Consider the following 20,591-nt stretch of genomic DNA (forward strand, 5'->3'; position numbering starts at 1 on the left):
CTATTATCACAGTACTTCCTCTACTTCTTCTTAATTTTTGTCCCAGCTTCCAGATTTGGCGCTATTATGACCAGTGCTCTTTTAATTATAGTGATAACTATAATGAACACTTTGTCCAGGGAGTACAAGAGTCTTGTTTTACACAATATTGTACTCCATTTATTTCTTCTCAAAATATTTTTATTCTTTGTTTTTCCATATCATCTTCACTGCCTTCTTTGTGCAAGACCGGTATTTATAGCAGGGACGGACTCTTTTCGCTTCAGGGCAGCTGTGAAGCATTACCACAAACCGAAATGCTGCCTCGGATAAAAAGAAGCCAGATGAAAAAAGTTAAAAATGGGATACCTAAATAATACCAATAATTTTTTATTTTTAATTTGACTATTTACATTTACTTTTTTTATTTATTTTTTTTCATCCCTCTACTCTTTTTTCTCTATAATTCAATTTTATTATATGTTGAAAAATTATTCTGTTTGAAAAAATCTATTTGAAATCTGTTTTTCCGTTATTCAGCTGTCGCCCCCATACGACCGACAACTCTCAAAAGTTGAGAACTTGTGCGAGCTAAGGACTAACGAGGTCTTACCTTTTAACGTGTGATTCCTAACACGGAATCATTGATTAATATAATTATTTTTAAATTAATATTCCTTAAAATTGTTATGAAGTTCAGGGGGAGAACCATTCATATTATATAAACAACCGATAAATATCCACGTTTGGTACAGTTCTGATTGAGCATTCAAAGAAAATATGTTCCAAAGTTTCCTCTTATCCACATCCACAATATGGATTATTTTTTATTTCAATTCGATATAAATGTTTTTTTGTTAAACAGTGCCCAGTTTTCATCCTAATTATTGTCGTTATATGCTTTATACTTATATGCCTTAAATATGGATATTGATTCTACCATAATTTATCAGGATATTCGGTATAAATTTTGCCATATGTATATAATACCTACCTTTTGTTTTTATATCAATTTTCCACTGTTCTCTAAATTCCGTAAAATTTTTTCGTTTGAGTATAGGCAACAATGTCTTTTTATCTATTTTTATTTTCATAGGTATGTTTAATGTTGTACCAAATTTAGCTAATAAATCTACTTTTTCATTTCCTGAGATATTTGCGTGCCCATCAGGAACCCATGCAAAAGTGATTTCAATATTTTTTTTGGGAGTAATAACATGCTTTTAATACTTAAGGAAATATAGTTCATCTTTGCAGAAATTTTACGTTGTGTTAATTTTTCTACGGCACTCTTAGAATCTGTTATGATGATATTATTATTTAACTGCTTTTCTATACGTACCATCATTCCTTTCTAAATTGCTATTAATTCACCATCACAAATATTTATTATATCATATAATCTACTTGCAAAGGAATAATCTATATTTGGAATATATACCCCAAACCTTAATTTTTGATGCATCAGTATATATAAAATTATGATTATTAATGAGATGATCTGTGGTATTTTGAATAATCCTTTTATTTGCTGAGTCACATTTTTTCATTTTGAAATCCAATATTTTTGGATTCATTAGATATACTTCTAGGTCAAAACATGGTTCTCACGGATAGTCGTATCCGTCCTATTGTCATTTTTTTTTGTCTTACTGAGGTACTTTTTTGCAATTGTAAATTTAACAATTTACTGTGGTGATACCAGCACTTTAAATATATGGCAGTAACTTTCTGAATGATCTGGATTTTATGACATTCTTCACCTTCAAATTCCTGAATAATAGGATGTCTAGGTTTGAAAATATTTATAATCACATCAAAATTATTTATTACTCTGTTTATAACTGTCTGTTTGAAAGTTTATTTTCGAGTTAAACATATCCTTAGTTTCTATTGATAGACGAATTTGTTTTTCCACAAAATGTTAAATTTTGTAAACTACATCTGAAGCATAAAAAAGACCTCCTCAAGTGACAAAATTGGTGAACGATTCATGAGATTCAGGAGGGGCAGTATAAGAGTGGTCAATTGTTATAATATTTCAATACAATGATCACAGGTAGTGGCAGAAACGAGGTTACGAATTATGTATCTAGAAAATATAAAACACTACATTTTCTTGAAATTTACTCAATTTTTTTCGTTCAAGCACCTAATTACATTAGCAATTTCATCAGAACTATGACCAATAACAAATACCTAACACCAACAAAATTAACCGTTTATTAAACCACACACACGACAAAGGAAGCGAAACTATTAGCACACTAGAACAACATGAATGTATATCTTCACAAATATTATACTCTTTGAATTAATATAATCCCAGAAATTGCTGAATTTACACCTGAAAGATATTTTATGCATTAAACCATAACTTATTTACTTGAGGACAAAGAAAATAATGCTCTCTCTTTCAACTGCTTCTGCTTTACGGAAAACGGGTCGAGTCGGTTCCAGATCAAATCTCTATATCATATATTACGTTAATGATTTTGTTCCAAATTATTGACTTTGAAAAGTTAGTCTCACAAAAGCTATCTGATGATACTGATTTCTTGATAAGGACTGAATATTTGATTTCAAATGAGGGCAAAATGAACATCAAGCTTTTCACAACAGGACACATTTTTAAAAACCTCATACAAAAATTATAGTCTGTTACGAAAATATTAAAAAGTGTAAATTGTGTAGGGATGAAAATAGACGGAAAATAGTTGAATAAATATTATTCATAATAGAACCCTATGAATCCTTTGGAAAGTCAAATATAACGAATGATATTTATATGATGAAGACAGTATGTGTGAAATAAATTGATCACATGGAATTCCAGCGAATTTAATTATAATAATTAATGATTGTTATTCTTATGTTATTCTTTCAGAAGAATTGATCAACTCGAGCCAATAAATCCAATTTTAGTCAAGAAGGAACTTTATTGACGATTTTACTCTCTTCCAATCCTTAAATGATAACTTTTGTTTACAAAAACAAATGAACACAAATATACATACAGAATGATAAATAAGTAAATATCCACATTCTCCCCCCGCTAGAGTATTTAGTTGTTCTCTACCTCCAACTTACCAACAAAAACGAAATACTCTAGTAGGAGAATATGGATATTTACTCATTATATTTCATTCTGAATGTTTATTTGTGTTCATTTGTTTTTGTAAACAAAAGTTGTCAGTGGAGTACTGGAAAATAGTAAAAGCGTCAATAAAGTTCTTTTTTGACTGAAATTAGATTTATTGGCTCGAGTTGACCAATTCTTCTGAATGAATAACATTGGTGAACCTGACGTGATCACGATATGGAGCACTAAATACCAGAAACTTCAAATGGCTAGTTCGAGAAAAATTTCAATGCCGTAAAATTCTCAGATTCAGACGTTAAAACCGCTACATTGATGATTATTTGGGTTCCAAAGATACATAAGAGGAAGCTCTACAAATGATTTTAGAAGTATGCTGAGTCCAAAAAATCTCTGGTTATGAGGTAATAAATTGGATGACAAATTCCCAATTAATTCGAACGAATTTTCACTATTGGGTTGCAGCAATTGATAAGTGAACTCTTAATAATCATTCTCAAGCTTTCGAGTAACTTAAACTCATCGTCAGGGGTACTAGAAAATACAAATTACAAATTTTTGATAATAGAATATAATATAAATGTAAATGTACAAATTTTCGTCTAATCTCCAACCTCAGATTCGTCACTGTTGCTACCGCTATCATCAAAGTGAATTATGATTGGTTCAATATTGTGTTCAATACGGTTGTCTACGTCCCACATTTTTTGCTCCTCTTTTAAAACATGCTGCATGCATTTCTTCCAGTCGTCTGCAGAAACAGTTCGAATAGCTTCTTGTAGGTGATGTTGCACGTCCACTAATTTAAATGTTCTGTTTTCTCGTGCCACATATCCTTTTACTTGCGCCCAGATTAATTCTATTGGGTTTAATTCGCAGTGGTATGGTGGTAACCTTAAAACTGTAATTCCACGACTTAACGCCATTTCATCCACTGCGAATTTTTTATATTTGTCTGTGTGTAATTTTGTTAGCTGAAGTAGTTCTGCCTTTAAACTATCTTTGCTATATTGGATGTTCTTATTAATTAACCATTCTTGAATTGCTGCTTTTTTCCATGATTGTTTCGGTAATGGTTCTAAATGTCGACTATGGTATGGGGCATTGTCCATGACGATGACAGACCCAGATTCCACAAGTTGAATGATGCCTTCAAACCATTTTTCAAACACCTCCGCATTCATCTCTTCATGATAGTCGCCTGTTTTCTTAGATTTAAATATTACCTCACCATTTGGTAAAAATCCACTGTCGCTTCCTATATGCGTAACTATCAGACGACTACCTTTTCCAGATGGCTGTTTTAACCCAACTGACAAACCTTCAATAAAGGCTTGTCGTGCACTTGTTATATTACCATCCTGCCTTACTTTTTTGACCGTATGTCCTTGGTTAACCCATGTCTCGTCCATAAAGTACAATTTTTTTTGAGCTTCCGAAATTCGTCAATTTTTCTTAGATAGTTTCTTCTCCATGCTATTATTTCTTGACATTCAATGAGAATGCTTTTCCTGTCAACTTTTCCGTACGTAAATTTCATTTCGTGTACAAGTTTCCTAAAAGTTTCTTTACCCATTTTTGGGACCAAATCATGATCGCTAAGTGCCTCCAGAACTGTTTGTAGTGTGGGCAGCTCATTTCTGAAAAAAAAAAACTGTGAATAGTTCTGCGTATACTGGTTTTGGCTTCTTCATCAACTGTGATTTTTTTTCGTCCGCTACTAGTTTTTGGCGTTTGTACGTCCCCATGAATTTCTGCTTCTCTTAGTATTTTGTAAATCGATGATTTTGGTACACCGGTATAATCAGAGCACATATCAACTAATTTATCTTTTGTAATTGTGGAACTTAATGATGTAGAAAGGCCCGGTTGGTTATTCGGAGGTACACACGTAGAATTACAGCACATATGCACAAAGTCATCTTTTGGTGGCTGATGATCTCTTTCAAGACAGTGAAATACTCGCAGTACAATTTTTTTTTCTCTTACTGACCGAGACTCCGACCGTTTTACCTTTTTCGACGTGGAAGGCCCGACCATGTCTCCCATTTTTTGAGTAGTTTGAGAACGGTGTAGAAATATAATTATGTAACGCTTAAACACTTATCAGCACTATTATTCTCACCAATTGTTATCACAACACGTCGATTGCTGACTAACTTAACTGTAAAACGTACAATTCACGCTGTATAATTCACAAACCAATGATACGCTCATGGCTGCAAGTACATTAGTGAGGACTGCAACGATGAGATGGAAGTTACGGTAAAGTGACAAAGACAGAAATATCGTTGCGTACAGCGTTGCCACTAGTTGTAATAAATATCTAACACTATACAGAAAATAATGAATTTTAACTGATCAGTAATCAAGTATTACTCATTACAAGCTCATTACTGATTTTTGTCATAAATAATACCTTTTAATCGTACTAGTATTGTGTATTATCTATAATTTGCCACAACCTACAACTCTACTGCTTACTATATTATTTTGATTCTGCTATAAACTGGTAACGTAAAATTTAGATATGACAACGCGCTTTACTCTTAATCATTATTGGTTTTACTTTTACGATAAGGTCCACAAAACAGCTGTTTTGTGATAAGGTCTTTGATGTCCGCTTTTGATCCACTAGGTTTGATTTCTCCCTTCACCATTGAAGAAAAAATTATAATGCAGGATATGTGGCGATCTGGAATCGACTGGGACGATGTTTTGTCACAGGACCTACAGATTTCCTGGAAAAAATTGATGAGAGAAATCGAGAAAGTCTAAAATAAAAAGTTTCAGATGTTACAAAACTACCTACCTTATACCATCAGTTATAGCTACCGAACCTCACAAATTTTGCGACAGCTGTGAAAAGGCATTTGTTGCAGCAGTATATCTTCGAGTTGTTGGAGGTGAACAAACAGAAGTTTGCCTTATTTCGGCAAAAACTAGAGTCGCTCTGTTGAAACCATTATCTATACCCAAGTTGGAACTTCTGACAGCGGTCATGGCAAGTCGGCTTTCTCAGCTGATAAAAAAAGAACTGGAAATTCCTATCAATCGAACATTTTTTTGGTCTGATTCAAGATGCGTTTTGAATTTGATAAAAGGTGATGGAAGAAACTATAAACCGTTTGTATCCCATCAAATAGGTGAAATACAAGAACGAACGTAAGTTGAAGATTGGTACTGGGTTCCAACTGAATATAACATTGCAGATAAAGCAACAAGGTGGACGCCAGGCCAACGAATTATTTCAGACCAATGGTTTTCTGGGCATAATTTTCTCAAAGAGCCTGAAGAATTTTGGCCATGCCAAAAAGACAACATCAAATATTTGTGTGAAGTGGATGTTGAATTGAAACAAAAAAAGTTTGGAACATGTCTGTTCATTATGAACTATGAAAATTGTTTACCACTTGTAAAAAGATTCTCCAAGTGGGTAAGATTAATTCGTTCTACAGCTTGGTGCTTAAGATTTATTAACATTCTCAAAAACAAATTTAACCAGTTTAACAAAAGAAGAAATGTCTGATGCTGAGAAAATTGGTACAGTGTGCACAAGAGAGTTTCCCCTCAGTGATATGCCACCTCAAGAATGGAATTAAGTAGTAAGCTTGCTAGTCTATGTCCTGAACTGAAAGATGGATTTATTGTTCAGTTCAAATGTTTCGAAATGATTGTCAAGAAATGTTAGTCGACCAGGTATATTGAGTCCAAAGCACAATTTCACAAAATTGCTCATCCAGCATCATCATGAGAAATTTCTTCATAGAGGAATGGAACTGGTACTGAATGAACTCCGACAAAAATACTGGGTGATTCATGGCCGAGCAGCATTCTCCAGATGCCTTAGATGCAGAATTGAAAGGAGTAAACCACTACCGCCCATGATGGGACAAATACCAGAAGAACAATTGAAAAGAGAAATCAGACCATTTGTCAATATAGGAATGGACTTCTATGGACAAATTTTCGTGAAAATTGGCAGAAAAAGAGAGAAAAGATGGGGAGTTCTGTTCACCTGCCTTGCGGTGAGAGTCATCCACCTTGAAATAACCTACAGCCTCAACACCGATTCGACCATTCAAGCAATATTGAGAATGGCTGAAAGAAGAGGATAACCTCATGTTATTTTCTGTGATATTGGGACGAATCTAAGAAGTGCAGCAAAAGAAATACATCAAGTCATCGAAAAAAATAGACCATTCCAATTTGATTGTATGTCTGGAAGAGAAATCACTTTCAAGTTTATCCCTCCTTCTTCACCTCACATGGTAGGAGCTTGGGAGAGATTGATTGGAACCGTATAAAGAACTATTGGCAAAGTTCTCCATGATCACAGTCTAAGAGAAGAAACACTGCACTTTTTTTGCTGAAACGGAAAAGATCATCAACTCTCGTCCTTTGACGAGAAAATCGTCTGACTCTACCAATGCAGTCACTCCGAACAACTTCTTGATTGGTTCTTCCAGTGGTGATGGTGACTTATTACCATTGAATCCAAGTGCTGACAATCTGAGGATAGAATGGAAAATAGTTCGCATGTTATCAGATTCCTTCTGGAATTGCTGGACTAGAGTACCTACCTATCTCATCAAGATGAAGAAAATGGACAAATGATAATAAACCAATATCATGAAATGATATCGTCATATTAGTTGATGATCAAGCCCCCAGATATAATTGGAAGTTGGGCAGAATAACGGGCATATATCGTGGACCTGACGAGAGAATACGGGTAGTTGATGTTAAAACGTCAACATCGAATTCAATGACTAGTAACGAAGATATATAAATTTGAGCCAGAGAACAACTAAATATTCTAGCGGTTGGGAGAGAATGTGAATATTTACTAATTATTTATCTTTCTGTTGGTTTATTTGTGTTCATTTGTTTTTTTAAACAAAAGTTGTCAGTTAAGGATTGGAAAATAGTTAAAACGGATATTTACTAATTATTTATCTTTATGTTGGTTTATTTGTGTTCATTTGTTTTTCAAACAAAAGTTGTCAGTTAAAGATTGGAAAATAGTTAAAACGTCAATGAAGTTCCTTCTTGACTAAAATTGGATTTATTGGCTCGAGTTGACCAATTCTTCTGAAAGAGTAACATAATAATAACAATCATTAATTATTATGATTAAATACGGCTAGAATTTCATGTGATCAATTTATTTCACCCATACTGTCTTCATCACCTAATTTTCAAAACATACAATAGAGATACAACTGAAAAACATTTTCACCTACAGAAAAATTACTAATAAATAACTAATTTCATATTATTTTGAAGATGCAGCTGATTGAGGTTCATTTTTCTCATCTTTGGCATTGGTCTCCACTTGACTCATCCCATTCAGCTCGTCATCATCTCCTAGGTCTTTATTATACAAGGTTGGATAACGCTGCATACAGGTTTGCATCCCCTTGAAGAGATCGTAACAGTCACTACCTACAAATAAATATTTGTAATCAGATAGATAATAATAAGGCATTTGTTGTTTTTTTGATATACAAAGAATAGACTAAGATATTTGAAATAATTTTGACTACATAATCCAAAAATTAGGTAAAAACATGATATAAAACAAATCAACATGATTGAAATTTACTAAAATTTGTGCATGCTGATTGTTCAGGATAGATTGCATTTTTTTTCAAATACATCAAGATACTATATATCTTAGTGATCTGTTGCTGATATTATACCTAACTATTTTTGAGGTAATGTTCAGCTGCCAGACTGAGTCATGGCCAGTGAGAAGCCCCTCCCTCAAAATGTGCACCGGCCATGACTCGGCCCGGTAGCTGTACTTGAACAGACTACTAACTGCAGTTTTCTGATGTGATGTTTGCTTGAGGGGTGTGCATGCCATTTGTGTGAAAAGCAAAGCTCACACGCTGTCAGCATCTTTGGTCTACGAAAGGACAAGAGAATTTCAAAGCATATTTAGTGATTGTGTCCAGATGCTCTTTAGAGAAGAATATTTTTTATGGTTCTTTTTACAATGACATATATTTGGATCCTCAGAAACATTAGTAATAGATATGAAGACGGAAGAGGGATAAGTTGCAGGGCGACCCTATAATGTTTTACTTTACGGTTGGTTTAAAAGTAGTGAGTTTTCCTCAGTTCACCTATGATTGTGTATTTTTGCCAGAGCATACATTTTTGGACAAAACTGGAAGGTTAGGTAGAAAGTTGTTGCAAACATATGTAGCTTACAGTATTTCACTAACTGCTGGAAGTCAGATGTAATTATAGAAAAACGAGTGACAGTGAATACCATACCCAATTCACAATTGGGTATGACAATTCAAGTATCTGAAGTGATTACTGTTAATCAGTCATTTATGGTGACAAATTATGATCAGAGGCAGCGACAGCTTTAAAAATATAACTAGAAAAAGTTTCTTAGAAATGTTCTGGCAGAATATCAAATGATTCAAACAAAAATGTAATGGAATATTCAGTAACGAATTTTAACCCTTTCACTAAACATGAATGGAACTGTGACGTTGTATCACGAATTGATGACGCTTGTTTACCAGCATCATAGTAAGTATCAAACCACTGCTTTCAAAAAAAGTAGCATGTAGCAAGAGAATGAGGCTGTCCAAGTTTTTTTTTTCCTAGCTCAATTTCTAGTTAGCCACTTCTGACCATAAAGCAGTGAAATGTTTTGTTTTTGTAACATACTTAAAATTTACCTTTTGGCTCAGCTTCAGAATAGTGAAAACAGCTGAAAGCATTTCGAAATTCAACACCGCACGGTCCCGTAGCCATTCCTCCTAGACACGGGCAATTCCAATTAATATCTCCATTTGGTAAAATTAAACCAGGTTGAGGATCTGGATCAGGAAGTTTAACTTTGCTAGGAACCTGATGATCTTCTTTAGTTGCAAATATAAGAATATCTTTGTTGTTTGGACCTACTTTTCGACAATGAGACATTTTATTTTCAGTGTCGATATTCTCGGCTATCAGCTTGGAGTGCTAGTAGTGAAGGAGAAGCTTTATGAATGATATAACGACAGATATTAGTCTCGTGTCGGGCAGAAAGAGTCAAGCTACTTCTCAACTTAACGTACTGCGAATTTGGTACTCGCAGAATTCCTCGTTTATCTATATGATTAAACTTCAGTACGTCAATAGAAACTGTTGAACCGACTTCCCCAAATAATTCGTTTACAGCTTCAATAATGTTTTTCTTAAAGTATACAGGAATCACTTCTTCATCATAATCCTTTTCAAACTTTCTGAAAATAAAAAAATAGGTTATTGCAAAATACATAATTTTGAATTAGTGAAAAGTACTAACAAAGACAAATCTAAGTAATAAAAATTAGTCATGGTTCAATGTTCTGGTAATGAAACGAAAAACCTACAGCTTCCTTAACCGATGGAACTAATTTGACTCTAACCATCAACTATACCAAATTTACGATTTAGGTTATGTCAAGCAAGCGTGTTCGGTAAATTACACAGTGATTAACAAACTACAACTACATTAGCCGAACACTCGAACACGCTAGCTTGATTGATGATGATAATTAAACAATTTATTTTCATGCTTGGACGCGTACAGCGAAACACTTTAAAAAATAAAAAATGTTTGAGAAAATTGTTTAATTATTGTCATGGATAGTGTTATTATATTTTAAAAAGTAACGGATCAGTCCTTTCATTATGCTTGCTGACATAACATATATATTACGAATCAGATATTAGTTCATTATCTGTGTTTTGTTAGCACTCGCATAGTCATTGTCGCTAAAAGTTATTCGCTAACTTTACTTGATGTATTTCGATCGAGAAAAAAGGAAGCGAATATCTTATGACAGTATTGACAGATCAGATTAGGTAATATAAACAAAAAAAAACGAACACGAGTGAAATTCAACCTTAGCCAGTCAGGGACACACATATGTGTCAGATTTGAAATATTTTGATTTAAACAAATAAATACCCCCAATGAATCCCTGAAAATTGATTTGAATTGAAAATAAAACCTACTTTTTTTTATATAACACTGAAAATGCAGAACTTTCAAACCTACCGAAAAACATATCTATGCGAATAACGTACCCTCAGAGGCATCTGGTGGACGAATATATTGTTAGTTCCATCAGTCCCAGTTTTTAATGCAGACATCATTTCAGATGTCAAAACTAAAGTCCACGATGCGTTTCAGGAGTTTGTTTTTGTTATTGTTGAGTCAGGAGGTGGAAATTTGATGTAATTTGTCTATTATTATTGATAATAAAATATGATTGTAATCGGGTTATTTCTAAAAGTTCATAAGATAACAATGAAATACTAGCTAGGCAGTTAAAATTGCATACTATCTTTTAGGAGTTGAGAGGCATTTATTTTACTGTTTATAGTTTCTGAGGACTATCAATTAACTCGAAAAATTAAAATTACATGTGTTTTCTCTATTTGACGGACTGCGTTTCATGAATGAGAATGAGAATAAGAATGTTTGGCAGTTCATACAATGGACTGTTTTCTGAGTGACCATATCAAAAAAATACTTTTTAAGCTACATTCAATTCTTCTGGCTGGGATATTTTTATATCCTTTTGAAAGTTAAGAAATCGAATACTTTAGCTCGTTTTTCATCATTTTACATAATAATCAAAAATAGAAACTATGTAAATATTAGGCACATAACAGGTATTACTGTTATTCGGCACGTGTTCCGGTCTCGTGTCGAGGTGTTAAAATAACGGATTGGTGTTGATATATAAATATATATTGATCTATTGATCTAGATAATGCTAACTTCGTTAGTGAATCACGCGTCTAGAGACAGTATATTTGTTTTGTTATGGGAACAGTGTTTTTTTTTATTTTGGGTTAGAGGTTCCAATTCTGTCTATCAAAATAGATATGGTCTATTTTGATGAATTTGTTCCTGGAGTGGTTGATATTATCAGTCATTAAGTAGGTAATAAAATTTCATCTACAAAAAGTTGCATTGATGAATTTTTCACTTTATTCTTTGGAGTATAAACTTAAGTATTATTTGTTTCTGTCAGCAGTACCAAAGAATTTCGTTTGTTTTGAAATTTTATAGAAGGTCAAAAACATTTGAGAAATGACCCATTTTCATTGCTCAAATTTCAGTCCTGTTCTAAAATTCTCAAAAATTTTTGTGATTTTTTGTTGGGGAATTAATAACCTTTAAAAGAGAAATTGTTTATATTTGCCAATAGTACAGATATAGATGTGTTATAAGATCTATTCGAGTTTTTACTGTTTTTTACAATTACTACCTTGAATTTACAGATGTAACTATCAGAAATATGGAAAAAATTATATTATCGACATTTGTGACTCTTCAAATATTTGTAGCTAATTTTTATAGTTATCTTTCAATATATTTTCAATATCACTCGATATATCTTAAAATAATGATTGTTCATTATAATAATGTAGTGATGGATGTTTTTGGCTACAAAAAGGGAGGGCACATATCTTATTTTCAAAACGTCAAACTTCAATCAGAATAAAAAACGTCCAATTGATGATCTGTTCTTTTCCATCGTTCTATGACTTTTCTAGATGATTAGACGCGGTTTTAGTTTAGCAGTTTATGCCATTTATGCGTTTATGATATATGTTGACAGTTGCAATGTCTAGTGAAGGTGATTCCTCAAAAAGTGTGATATCTGAGGTGATTATACATTTTTTTGTAGTACCAGTAGGAAATGCTCTTAAAGAAAAGTATATTCGAAAAAGTTTCATCGTAAATGTACCAATATTTCAACGCCGAATGCGGCACAAACATGTTTGTTTTATCAATTCAATATGGCGGTGTTGATATTTGAAAAAGCGGGAAACGAAAGTGCTGTAGAAATAGCAGTTATTCTTCAAAATGTGCCAACTGATTTTCTAAATTATTTTACAGTCCAACGAGAAGAGTGGAACAGATAACAACACCGATGATTCTTCTCAAGATTCCCATGATGTGAACGACATCAAAGCTGCTAAAGCTTCTGATGCACCCACTGAAAACAATTTGGAAAGTAAGGATGAGGAGGAAAAATCTAAAGAAGAAATAGAGGAGGAGGATAAAAGTTCGGAAAAGTCGCCTGAAAAAGTAGATAAGGCCAACTCTGATAAAAAGGAGAAAGGTGATAGTGAAGATGATGAGGACGAGGAGGAAGACGATGTAGAAAGTGAGGAAGTAGATGGCGGAGAGAAGGAAGATAAAAGTAAGAAAGATAAGGACGAGAAAAATAAGAAAGGCAGTGAGAAAACCAAGAAAGAGAAGGAAAAGAAGGCAAAAGGAGAGTCAAAAAGTGAAGACAATAGCGAGAGGGAAGATGGAGAAAGTGAAAAGGATGATAAAGATGGAGATAAAGAGGTACCTTTACTTGATCAACCTCTTGAAAAATCTGGCAAGAGAGAACGGAAAGGTGTACAGAGATTCAATGAAGAATTTAATGCCGAACCTAAGGAGGGGGTATGCTTGTAAATTACAAAATGATTGATTTTCATTCTGGTAGCGCTAGTTTTTAAAAGGATTTTTATAGTTTTTTCTTTTTTTGTCCATTTGACTATTATGGGAATTCACTTTCAGTAATAAACACTCTTGAAATATCACCCCATTTTCAAAGTTTACACAGAAATAACAAAAATGAGTTCACTAAAACAACCTTTTTGGAATCATAATATCGTTAACTATCGAAAAATGAAAATTATACTGCAAAAATTTTACTCAGTTTTGCCCCTAGGAAAGTATTTGTTTATTCTTTTTAATTCAGTCTTCTTTTAAATGAAACACACTACACAAACTACAAACAAGAAATCAAATAGAGAACACATACATGTATTTTTTATTCTCTCAAATAATTAATGTGATCCTCAATAATGATTTTTTTAATTGCTACCTGCGGATCATCGAGATTAAATAAACCAATCTTCAGAATGCATCCTTTACTTAGTTTTGTTAACTAAAAGGCCCTTTTATTTGTACTTCCAACCAGTTTTTATAGCTTCATTGGGTCAAAAACAAGCTTTATTGGAGTTAATATATTTGTTAAAATCAAAAATGTTTAAAACTGAGACGTATATGTGTGTTCTCTATTACAGAAGACTATTTTAATTGATGAAAAAGTGGCTTTTCTTATCTTTTCCATCCATCCATTTTAGTTGAATTTTGTAATATTGCTAATAGTCAAAGTGTCATGTAGTATCGTGAACCATTATGATGCAGTTTGTTTGAGAACATACGATTTTGAGAAAATTGAGCTTTGTGTGGAAAAAATGGAAGTGGCAGAGTCAGAAAAAGGTGTCGTCTTAGGAGATTTTATTACCGAAAGTTGGAGCACCAAATTTAGACTAGTATTTTTTTATCATTGACTCATCATTAGCGAAGTTTGAAAAAATAGCAATAATTGAAAAATACATAGTCATTTCTTATATTTTTTCAGGCTAAGGTGGAATTTGTTGAAGGCACTGGAACACCTCTTGGAGATATCCCACGTGTCGATGCGTCAATATCTCGGTTTAAAAATGACGATTTGAAATTCCTTCATCGACTTCTCTTCAAAGTCATTGGCAAAAATACACTGATCAAAAAGAATATCAGGAAGTTTAATGGTTTTGATTTCAAAAAAGATAGTGAAGAGTATGAAAAGAAAGTTGCATTTGCTGGCAAATTTGAAGTAAAACAGTTGAAAAGCATGTGTGAGATGTTAGATTTGCCCAAATCTGGTGTCAGAGATGAAATTGCTCAGAGAATTGTCGATTTTTTGGTAGAACCAAAAGATTCTGGAAAACCAGTGGACGGTGGAAGACCTAAAAGAAGTGCAGCAGTGAAAGCCAACAATAGAGGTCAGTTTCAGTTTTTTATAATGGTAACATTGATTTGACTTTTTGGTTTCAGTAATACTGAACATTTGTTTCTTACGAACTATTTATTGAATTGATGAATTGAATAATGAAAGTGAATTCTGAATCTACAAATGTTTTATAGAGGGTAAAAGTGTATGCAAACTAGTGCTCAGATACTCTGATTAAGAAGCACCATTTAATGTGTTTTTAATAGTTCATGACTCTCATACCTTTTATTACAGAATATGTAAATATTTCATAAGATAACATTTATCTTAATTCTTAATTGTTATTTAATATTAGAAACATGTCTACTTCATGCATGGTTTTAATTTGGATTAATACTTATACACCCATTCTCTGAGGAATAAAATTATCAAATGTTCTGTTGGAACAGATTTAAAATTTAGATTTGCTACAGTAACACAAAAAATAAGATTTTGTAACCAGTGTGAAGGCAGTCATGGGTTTCAGCAACGAATTGGGGGAAATTACTGTTGAAAGAAAGAATACACACAATACATAAGAAATACACAAATTCATAAGAAATAATTTATTAATATTCCGAACAAATCTCTTAGAAACCAATGATGGCACAATCATTATTTTTAAGTATTAAATACTTGGTAAATAAAAAAAATGTTATACTGTGAGAAAGAACCTATCTCAGCCTTCATAACAGTCTTGACATTTGTATTAACATTATTTTGATTTTAGGTAGTTTTACTTAACAGTACACACTTTATAAATAATCAACAAACCATAGAAATGAAAGTACTGCTATCTTTGTATCAATATTAAGCTGAAATAATAATAATAATTACTGTGTAATTCCATGAGATTGAACTAAGTTAGTCTTAAAAAAAGTTTTTAGATATTTTTAGTTCTTACTTTTAGGTAGGTTTACTTAGGAGTTTTAATTTTTTGAAGTAATAAACAATAGAAACAAAACTATAATAAAACAAATTGAGATCTTTTTCTCAGCAAAAAACAAAAATAATGCTTCAAAATAGTCTAGTCATTTTCTAAAAGTTCCCGAACTAAACTTTACCGTTTAGTTTTGGCTTTCGTTGCTTTTTTGTTTGGTTATCTCCAGTTTTCTTATATGTCGGTGCTTAGATTTCCTTACTCTCGACTCTAACTTCACCTTATCATAAGACCATGAAAACTCTGTAGAACATTGTAGAATTGACTAAAATCACTAGAGAGAGAATCAGTTAATATTTCATGGACGTGAATATTCTAACGCCCTATGTTATAATAGCATTCAGCGTGTTTCACAATATTTTAAATCTATAAGGCTTATTCGTTCATATGTAGTTTGGAAATGAATATAAACTTATTTAATTAGGTATTATTGGGTAACAACTTGATGTTGGGATATTACCAGTATTCAGAACCTTTGATAACATATATACATTTATCTGCAGGGTATTCTTCACATGATGACTATTCTAGTGACGAAAAGCACTCCTCCAGAGCTCGTCGAGATAAAGGTATTGATATATTTTTTTACAGCATGTACTAGGTTGTGCGCTTCTGTGGTGACAGTTTAGCTAATGATAGACCAGGATCAGGTACCCTTACACTAACTGACTGCTTGAAATTTAACCTGCATTTGTGTTACAATATTCACATGATATGTTTTCAAACTATCCCTTTGTAGCTTAGTCCACTTGCACAGATCTGCAAGAAATTATAACTGAAAAGTGCTTAATGGTGATGGTTTACAAATAATCAAACTGAAATGCTCTTTGTCTTGAAGTTGTATGTGAGTTGCAACATCTGAAGTTCTTGTTTTTTTTGTAGTTTTTTCAAGTTGTAGTAGTTTGTCAATGTACTTAATATGTATACACTGTCACTAAATTGTATTAATAGACTTTGGAATGGATTTTCAATTGATATTTTTTGAATATTCTGTAAACCTTGATTTCTTATATTACAATCGACAGGTGATAAAACAGTTTAAATATTGAATCCTACATAGGGAGTTAACCAGATTAGAGACTTCAATATTGCTTTTGTCTTTGAATATTTTGAACATTCACAACCAGCTTCTGTCTCATTAGGAGTTCCACAAGGCTCAACATTGGCTCCGCTTCTCTTTATAATATTTATGAGTAATACTGAAAATTCATGTGTATTCCCACAAAACTCAATAATATATGCTGATGATACCTATCAAATAGTAGCATAAAATGAACTTCTTTCTGTTCAAGCTGCAAATGAAACTGCCGGTGAATTTTCACAATGGTGCACAAATAACCGTCTACTTGTTGATGTTAATGAAACTGTTTTCATGAATTATCAACAACAGAATATTCCTAATGATCTTTGTTCACTAATAAAAATAGATCACAGATCTATAGAGCAGGTGAATCAATATAAGTATCTAGAATTATTGAATGATCAGAAGTAAACTCGGCGAGATCACGCAGATTATCTAATCTTAAAACTGAGTAGTATGTTAAAACAAAGCAACTAGGTTACTAGGAAATATTGAAAACTACAATAAATTAAAAAAAGCTTTAATGGACATTCTCTTGGAAAATATCTTTTACAATGTTAAAGAATTTTCAGAGACCGGAATGTGTAAGCTGCTTTTTTATTCTGTTTGTGTTGACAAGTCTAATAAATGTTGTACCAGTAATGTATGTGTTATATGTGTATGATATTTTAATGATGAATAATTTATATTCTATAAAATATGCTATCTTCATAAATTTTCCTTAGTTACTCATCAACTTTTTCGGAATGTACCTCTTAAATCTTAGCAAAACGGGCATATGGAATCACTCGAACTCAATGTCTCAGATTGGTAGAATTTTCATTGACAATGTTTTTGATACTTAGACATGTGGATCAATTCATGTTACCGTTGCTCTCGTTTTTTTTCTTCATAATCATTTCATGGTCAGTTTGGCCTATTATAAGTAATTACTTGTGGGAGAGATACACTATAATGTTCTTTTTAGGTAAGAGACCAAACCTCAAAGAAGATAGTTCCAGTGATGAAGAATTCAAACCTAACTTATCCGACGGTAGTGAAAAAAAATCTCGCACCAAACGTAAGAGAGGAGCCCAGAAAAAAAAGTCATCGGAAGAAGAAGAAGTGAGTGATCCAAGCATAGCATCTTCCGATGAATCAGATGTAAGTTTTTGTTGTATAGCACCAATACTGTTATTGTTTTGTTCCCTAATTGAATATTTCAGGATGAGCCAAAGTCAAAACGTAAAAAGAGTCCTGTCAAAGCCAACAACAAATCTAAAGCAAAAGCAACACCAGCACGGAAAGGCAGAGCTTCGGCGCCAGCAAAGAAGACTCCATCTCGAGGTAGAAAGTCGAAGGCAAAGGCAGAAAGTTCTGATGAAGAAGAGAGCGAACACAAAGAGGAGGCCAGTTCGTCTGAAGATGAACCTCTAGTTAAGAAGGCGAAAAGTAGTCAACCGCCCACAGTAAGAAGCTTGTTTTTGTATTTCAGGATCCATTTTGAAAATTGTGTATTATTTTCAGGATGATGAAATCAAAACTTTCATTAAGAGTATATTGGAAGGTGCAAATCTGGAAGAAATAACCATGAAGACTGTTTGCCAACGAGTCTATGACCACTATCCAGATTTTGATCTCACCCAAAAGAAAGATTTTATCAAAACTACTGTAAAGTCGGTAAGTCTAATTTTTGATGATAGAAACTGAATTCCTTTCCAGACATTAAACAATTGCTATTAGAAAATGTGTTACAATTAAAGTCTATTCAGAAATAATTAGTATCAACAATGTCTTTTGCCTTTGAAAATAAACTTTACTATAAAAAATGTTTGGGTATATTTTATCAAAACACTATCCCCATGTCTATTGGAAGTGAAGAAGAAATTAGAAATTGAAATGAAAACATTGTGATAAGAATAGTTCAATTGATAAAATTTTTCAGCACCCAATATCAAAAACTACATCATTTCCAAAAAGTTGTGCCAGAACTGCTAGGTTTATGGATATTAACAAAAGACACAAAATTTTAATGTAGCCAATTTTTATTTTTGTGCATGCTATACATTATTTTTTGTTGAAGAAGTAATGAGGCTGTGAGAGTATTCAAGATTCAAAAAACCATACATATCATGAATAAGCTAAATTTCAATTTTAGTGGTATTTGAAAAAGTGGAACCGTTGTTAACACTCAGTGTTTATTTAAAAATGCCTTGAGTTTGTTTATAAAATTAGGGACTAAGTTGAGCCTTTTGAAACACTATGTTCATAGGTACAAGACATGTTGAATTATAAAAAGGTTCATGTTTCAGTGTCGAATTTATCAAGAATGTGGCTATTTGATAAAAAGCAATAGAAAAGTTGATCAATTAAAAGAAAACATTAATCTTTATGATTCTTGATCTGGAACATTCTGCAATACCTGACCACCTGGTCATACTTATTATCAATCAATATCAATATTTATAATTGAGGAGATTTATACTGGAATGAATTTATTAATTTTTTTTTTCAGCTGATATCAACGTGAACTAAAAATAATTATTGTAGTTTGTAAGAGAACTTCATAGAACAACAATTTTGAAAAAATGTTTGTTCGAGTACAAAATTCAAATTGTTTTATTTCCCGTTTTTTATCTTTCTGCATTTTATTGATTCTACTTGTTGGAAAACTTAACAAATGATGATTATTTATAAATAAAAGTTTTACATCTTGTATCATTTCTTAACCTGAGTTTCCCCATTGTTCAGAGTATAATTCTTAAAATCTAGCACACTTTTTTATGTCAATAGTTCTAAGAGTTGTGACTCTGTTATCATTTTGTGTTGCATGTATATGTGTGTATATTGTGTTAGATTTTAAAGATTTATCTATTTTTAGTTTGAAAAGATCAGAATATTTAACTTTTTTTTGTACATTTCATAGTCTATTTCGGAAAATGGAACAAAATGAAATATATCTATATTTTCATATATCGGGTATTATTATAATTCAAACTTCGAAAACATTTTTAAATGTTTGTATGTTACAAAAATTCACTGACCTATGAGCTCACCTCTTAGGAAGCTTTATCATCATCAAATTGTCTATGCTGCTGTAGTATTAGATTGTAATAATAATTCAAATTGTATACATTCAAAAATACAATTTTTATTATCAGTTTGTTTTTGTTTCCTTTTTGCTATTTATCCTAGGAAGCTTTTTGGGTTATAAGGAAAACGGTGTGATTTTTTTAGAAATAAACTATCTTCCTGTGACTCTTGGATCCTGTTTTCTAAGTGAATTTAATTTGGAAATGTAACAAAATACAATATTTTAGGGTGGTACAAATTTATTAAATAATTGATACATTCATTTCGTATTTGTCATTGAATATATCAGTTTATCAATAATTGGTTAATGATTTTTTTTGTCATATTTTTTATTTAATTTCTACTCAAAATTACATACTTGATTTGGGGGAACATCTAAAGCATGTATTATCAAACCACTCAAAATTCTTCATAACAAAACATTAAAATGTAATTTCAATCTGGAGTACCGTTAACCAAATTCAAATTTTTATAAAATTAAGGGATTTCTGGATCCAAAATCCTTTAACCATTACTGTTTAACCTTGAAACGTTGAGAAGTTCATATACTTTTGAACATAAATTTAAAAAAAATTGAATTGAGAAAAC

General features: G+C 32.2%; 3 protein-coding genes across 5 annotated transcripts; 1 reads left to right on the top strand and 2 right to left on the bottom strand.

The window, feature by feature from the left end:
• Positions 1–8,231: 8,231 nt before the first annotated feature.
• LOC111506133 (mitochondrial intermembrane space import and assembly protein 40-B) lies at positions 8,232–10,030 on the bottom strand. The gene is made up of 2 exons (XM_023161129.2): positions 9,787–10,030; positions 8,232–8,527 (listed from the first exon to the last, which is right to left on the bottom strand). The coding sequence occupies exons 1-2, from the start codon at positions 10,028–10,030 to the stop codon at positions 8,358–8,360; spliced, it is 414 nt and encodes a 137-aa protein (XP_023016897.2). The 3' UTR covers positions 8,232–8,357.
• A 7-nt stretch (positions 10,031–10,037) lies between these two features.
• LOC141485040 (ribonuclease P protein subunit p14-like) lies at positions 10,038–10,922 on the bottom strand. Of its 2 annotated transcripts, none has more exons than XM_074180945.1 (2): positions 10,398–10,864; positions 10,038–10,335 (listed from the first exon to the last, which is right to left on the bottom strand). In XM_074180945.1, the coding sequence occupies exons 1-2, from the start codon at positions 10,427–10,429 to the stop codon at positions 10,038–10,040; spliced, it is 330 nt and encodes a 109-aa protein (XP_074037046.1). In that variant the 5' UTR covers positions 10,430–10,864. The 2 variants fall into 2 exon arrangements, 1 of the variants encoding a protein (XP_074037046.1); XR_012466978.1 differs by having other exon boundaries at positions 10,194–10,335; positions 10,465–10,922.
• Positions 10,923–12,600: 1,678 nt separating this feature from the next.
• On the top strand, positions 12,601–19,626 carry Dek (protein). 2 transcript variants are annotated; one of them, XM_023161127.2, is made up of 8 exons: positions 12,601–12,758; positions 12,993–13,550; positions 14,521–14,923; positions 16,354–16,419; positions 17,899–18,074; positions 18,137–18,379; positions 18,438–18,590; positions 19,426–19,626. In XM_023161127.2, the coding sequence occupies exons 1-8, from the start codon at positions 12,702–12,704 to the stop codon at positions 19,438–19,440; spliced, it is 1,671 nt and encodes a 556-aa protein (XP_023016895.2). In that variant the 5' UTR covers positions 12,601–12,701; the 3' UTR covers positions 19,441–19,626. The 2 variants fall into 2 exon arrangements, with proteins under 2 accessions (XP_023016895.2, XP_023016896.2); XM_023161128.2 differs by lacking the exon at positions 16,354–16,419.
• The last annotated feature ends 965 nt before the right edge of the window (positions 19,627–20,591 follow it).

This window comes from Leptinotarsa decemlineata, unplaced genomic scaffold, assembly GCF_025532065.1.
Source record: "Leptinotarsa decemlineata unplaced genomic scaffold, Ldec_3_MD MMD2_tig00026307_RagTag_RagTag, whole genome shotgun sequence".
Taxonomy (NCBI): Eukaryota; Metazoa; Arthropoda; class Insecta; order Coleoptera; family Chrysomelidae; genus Leptinotarsa; species Leptinotarsa decemlineata.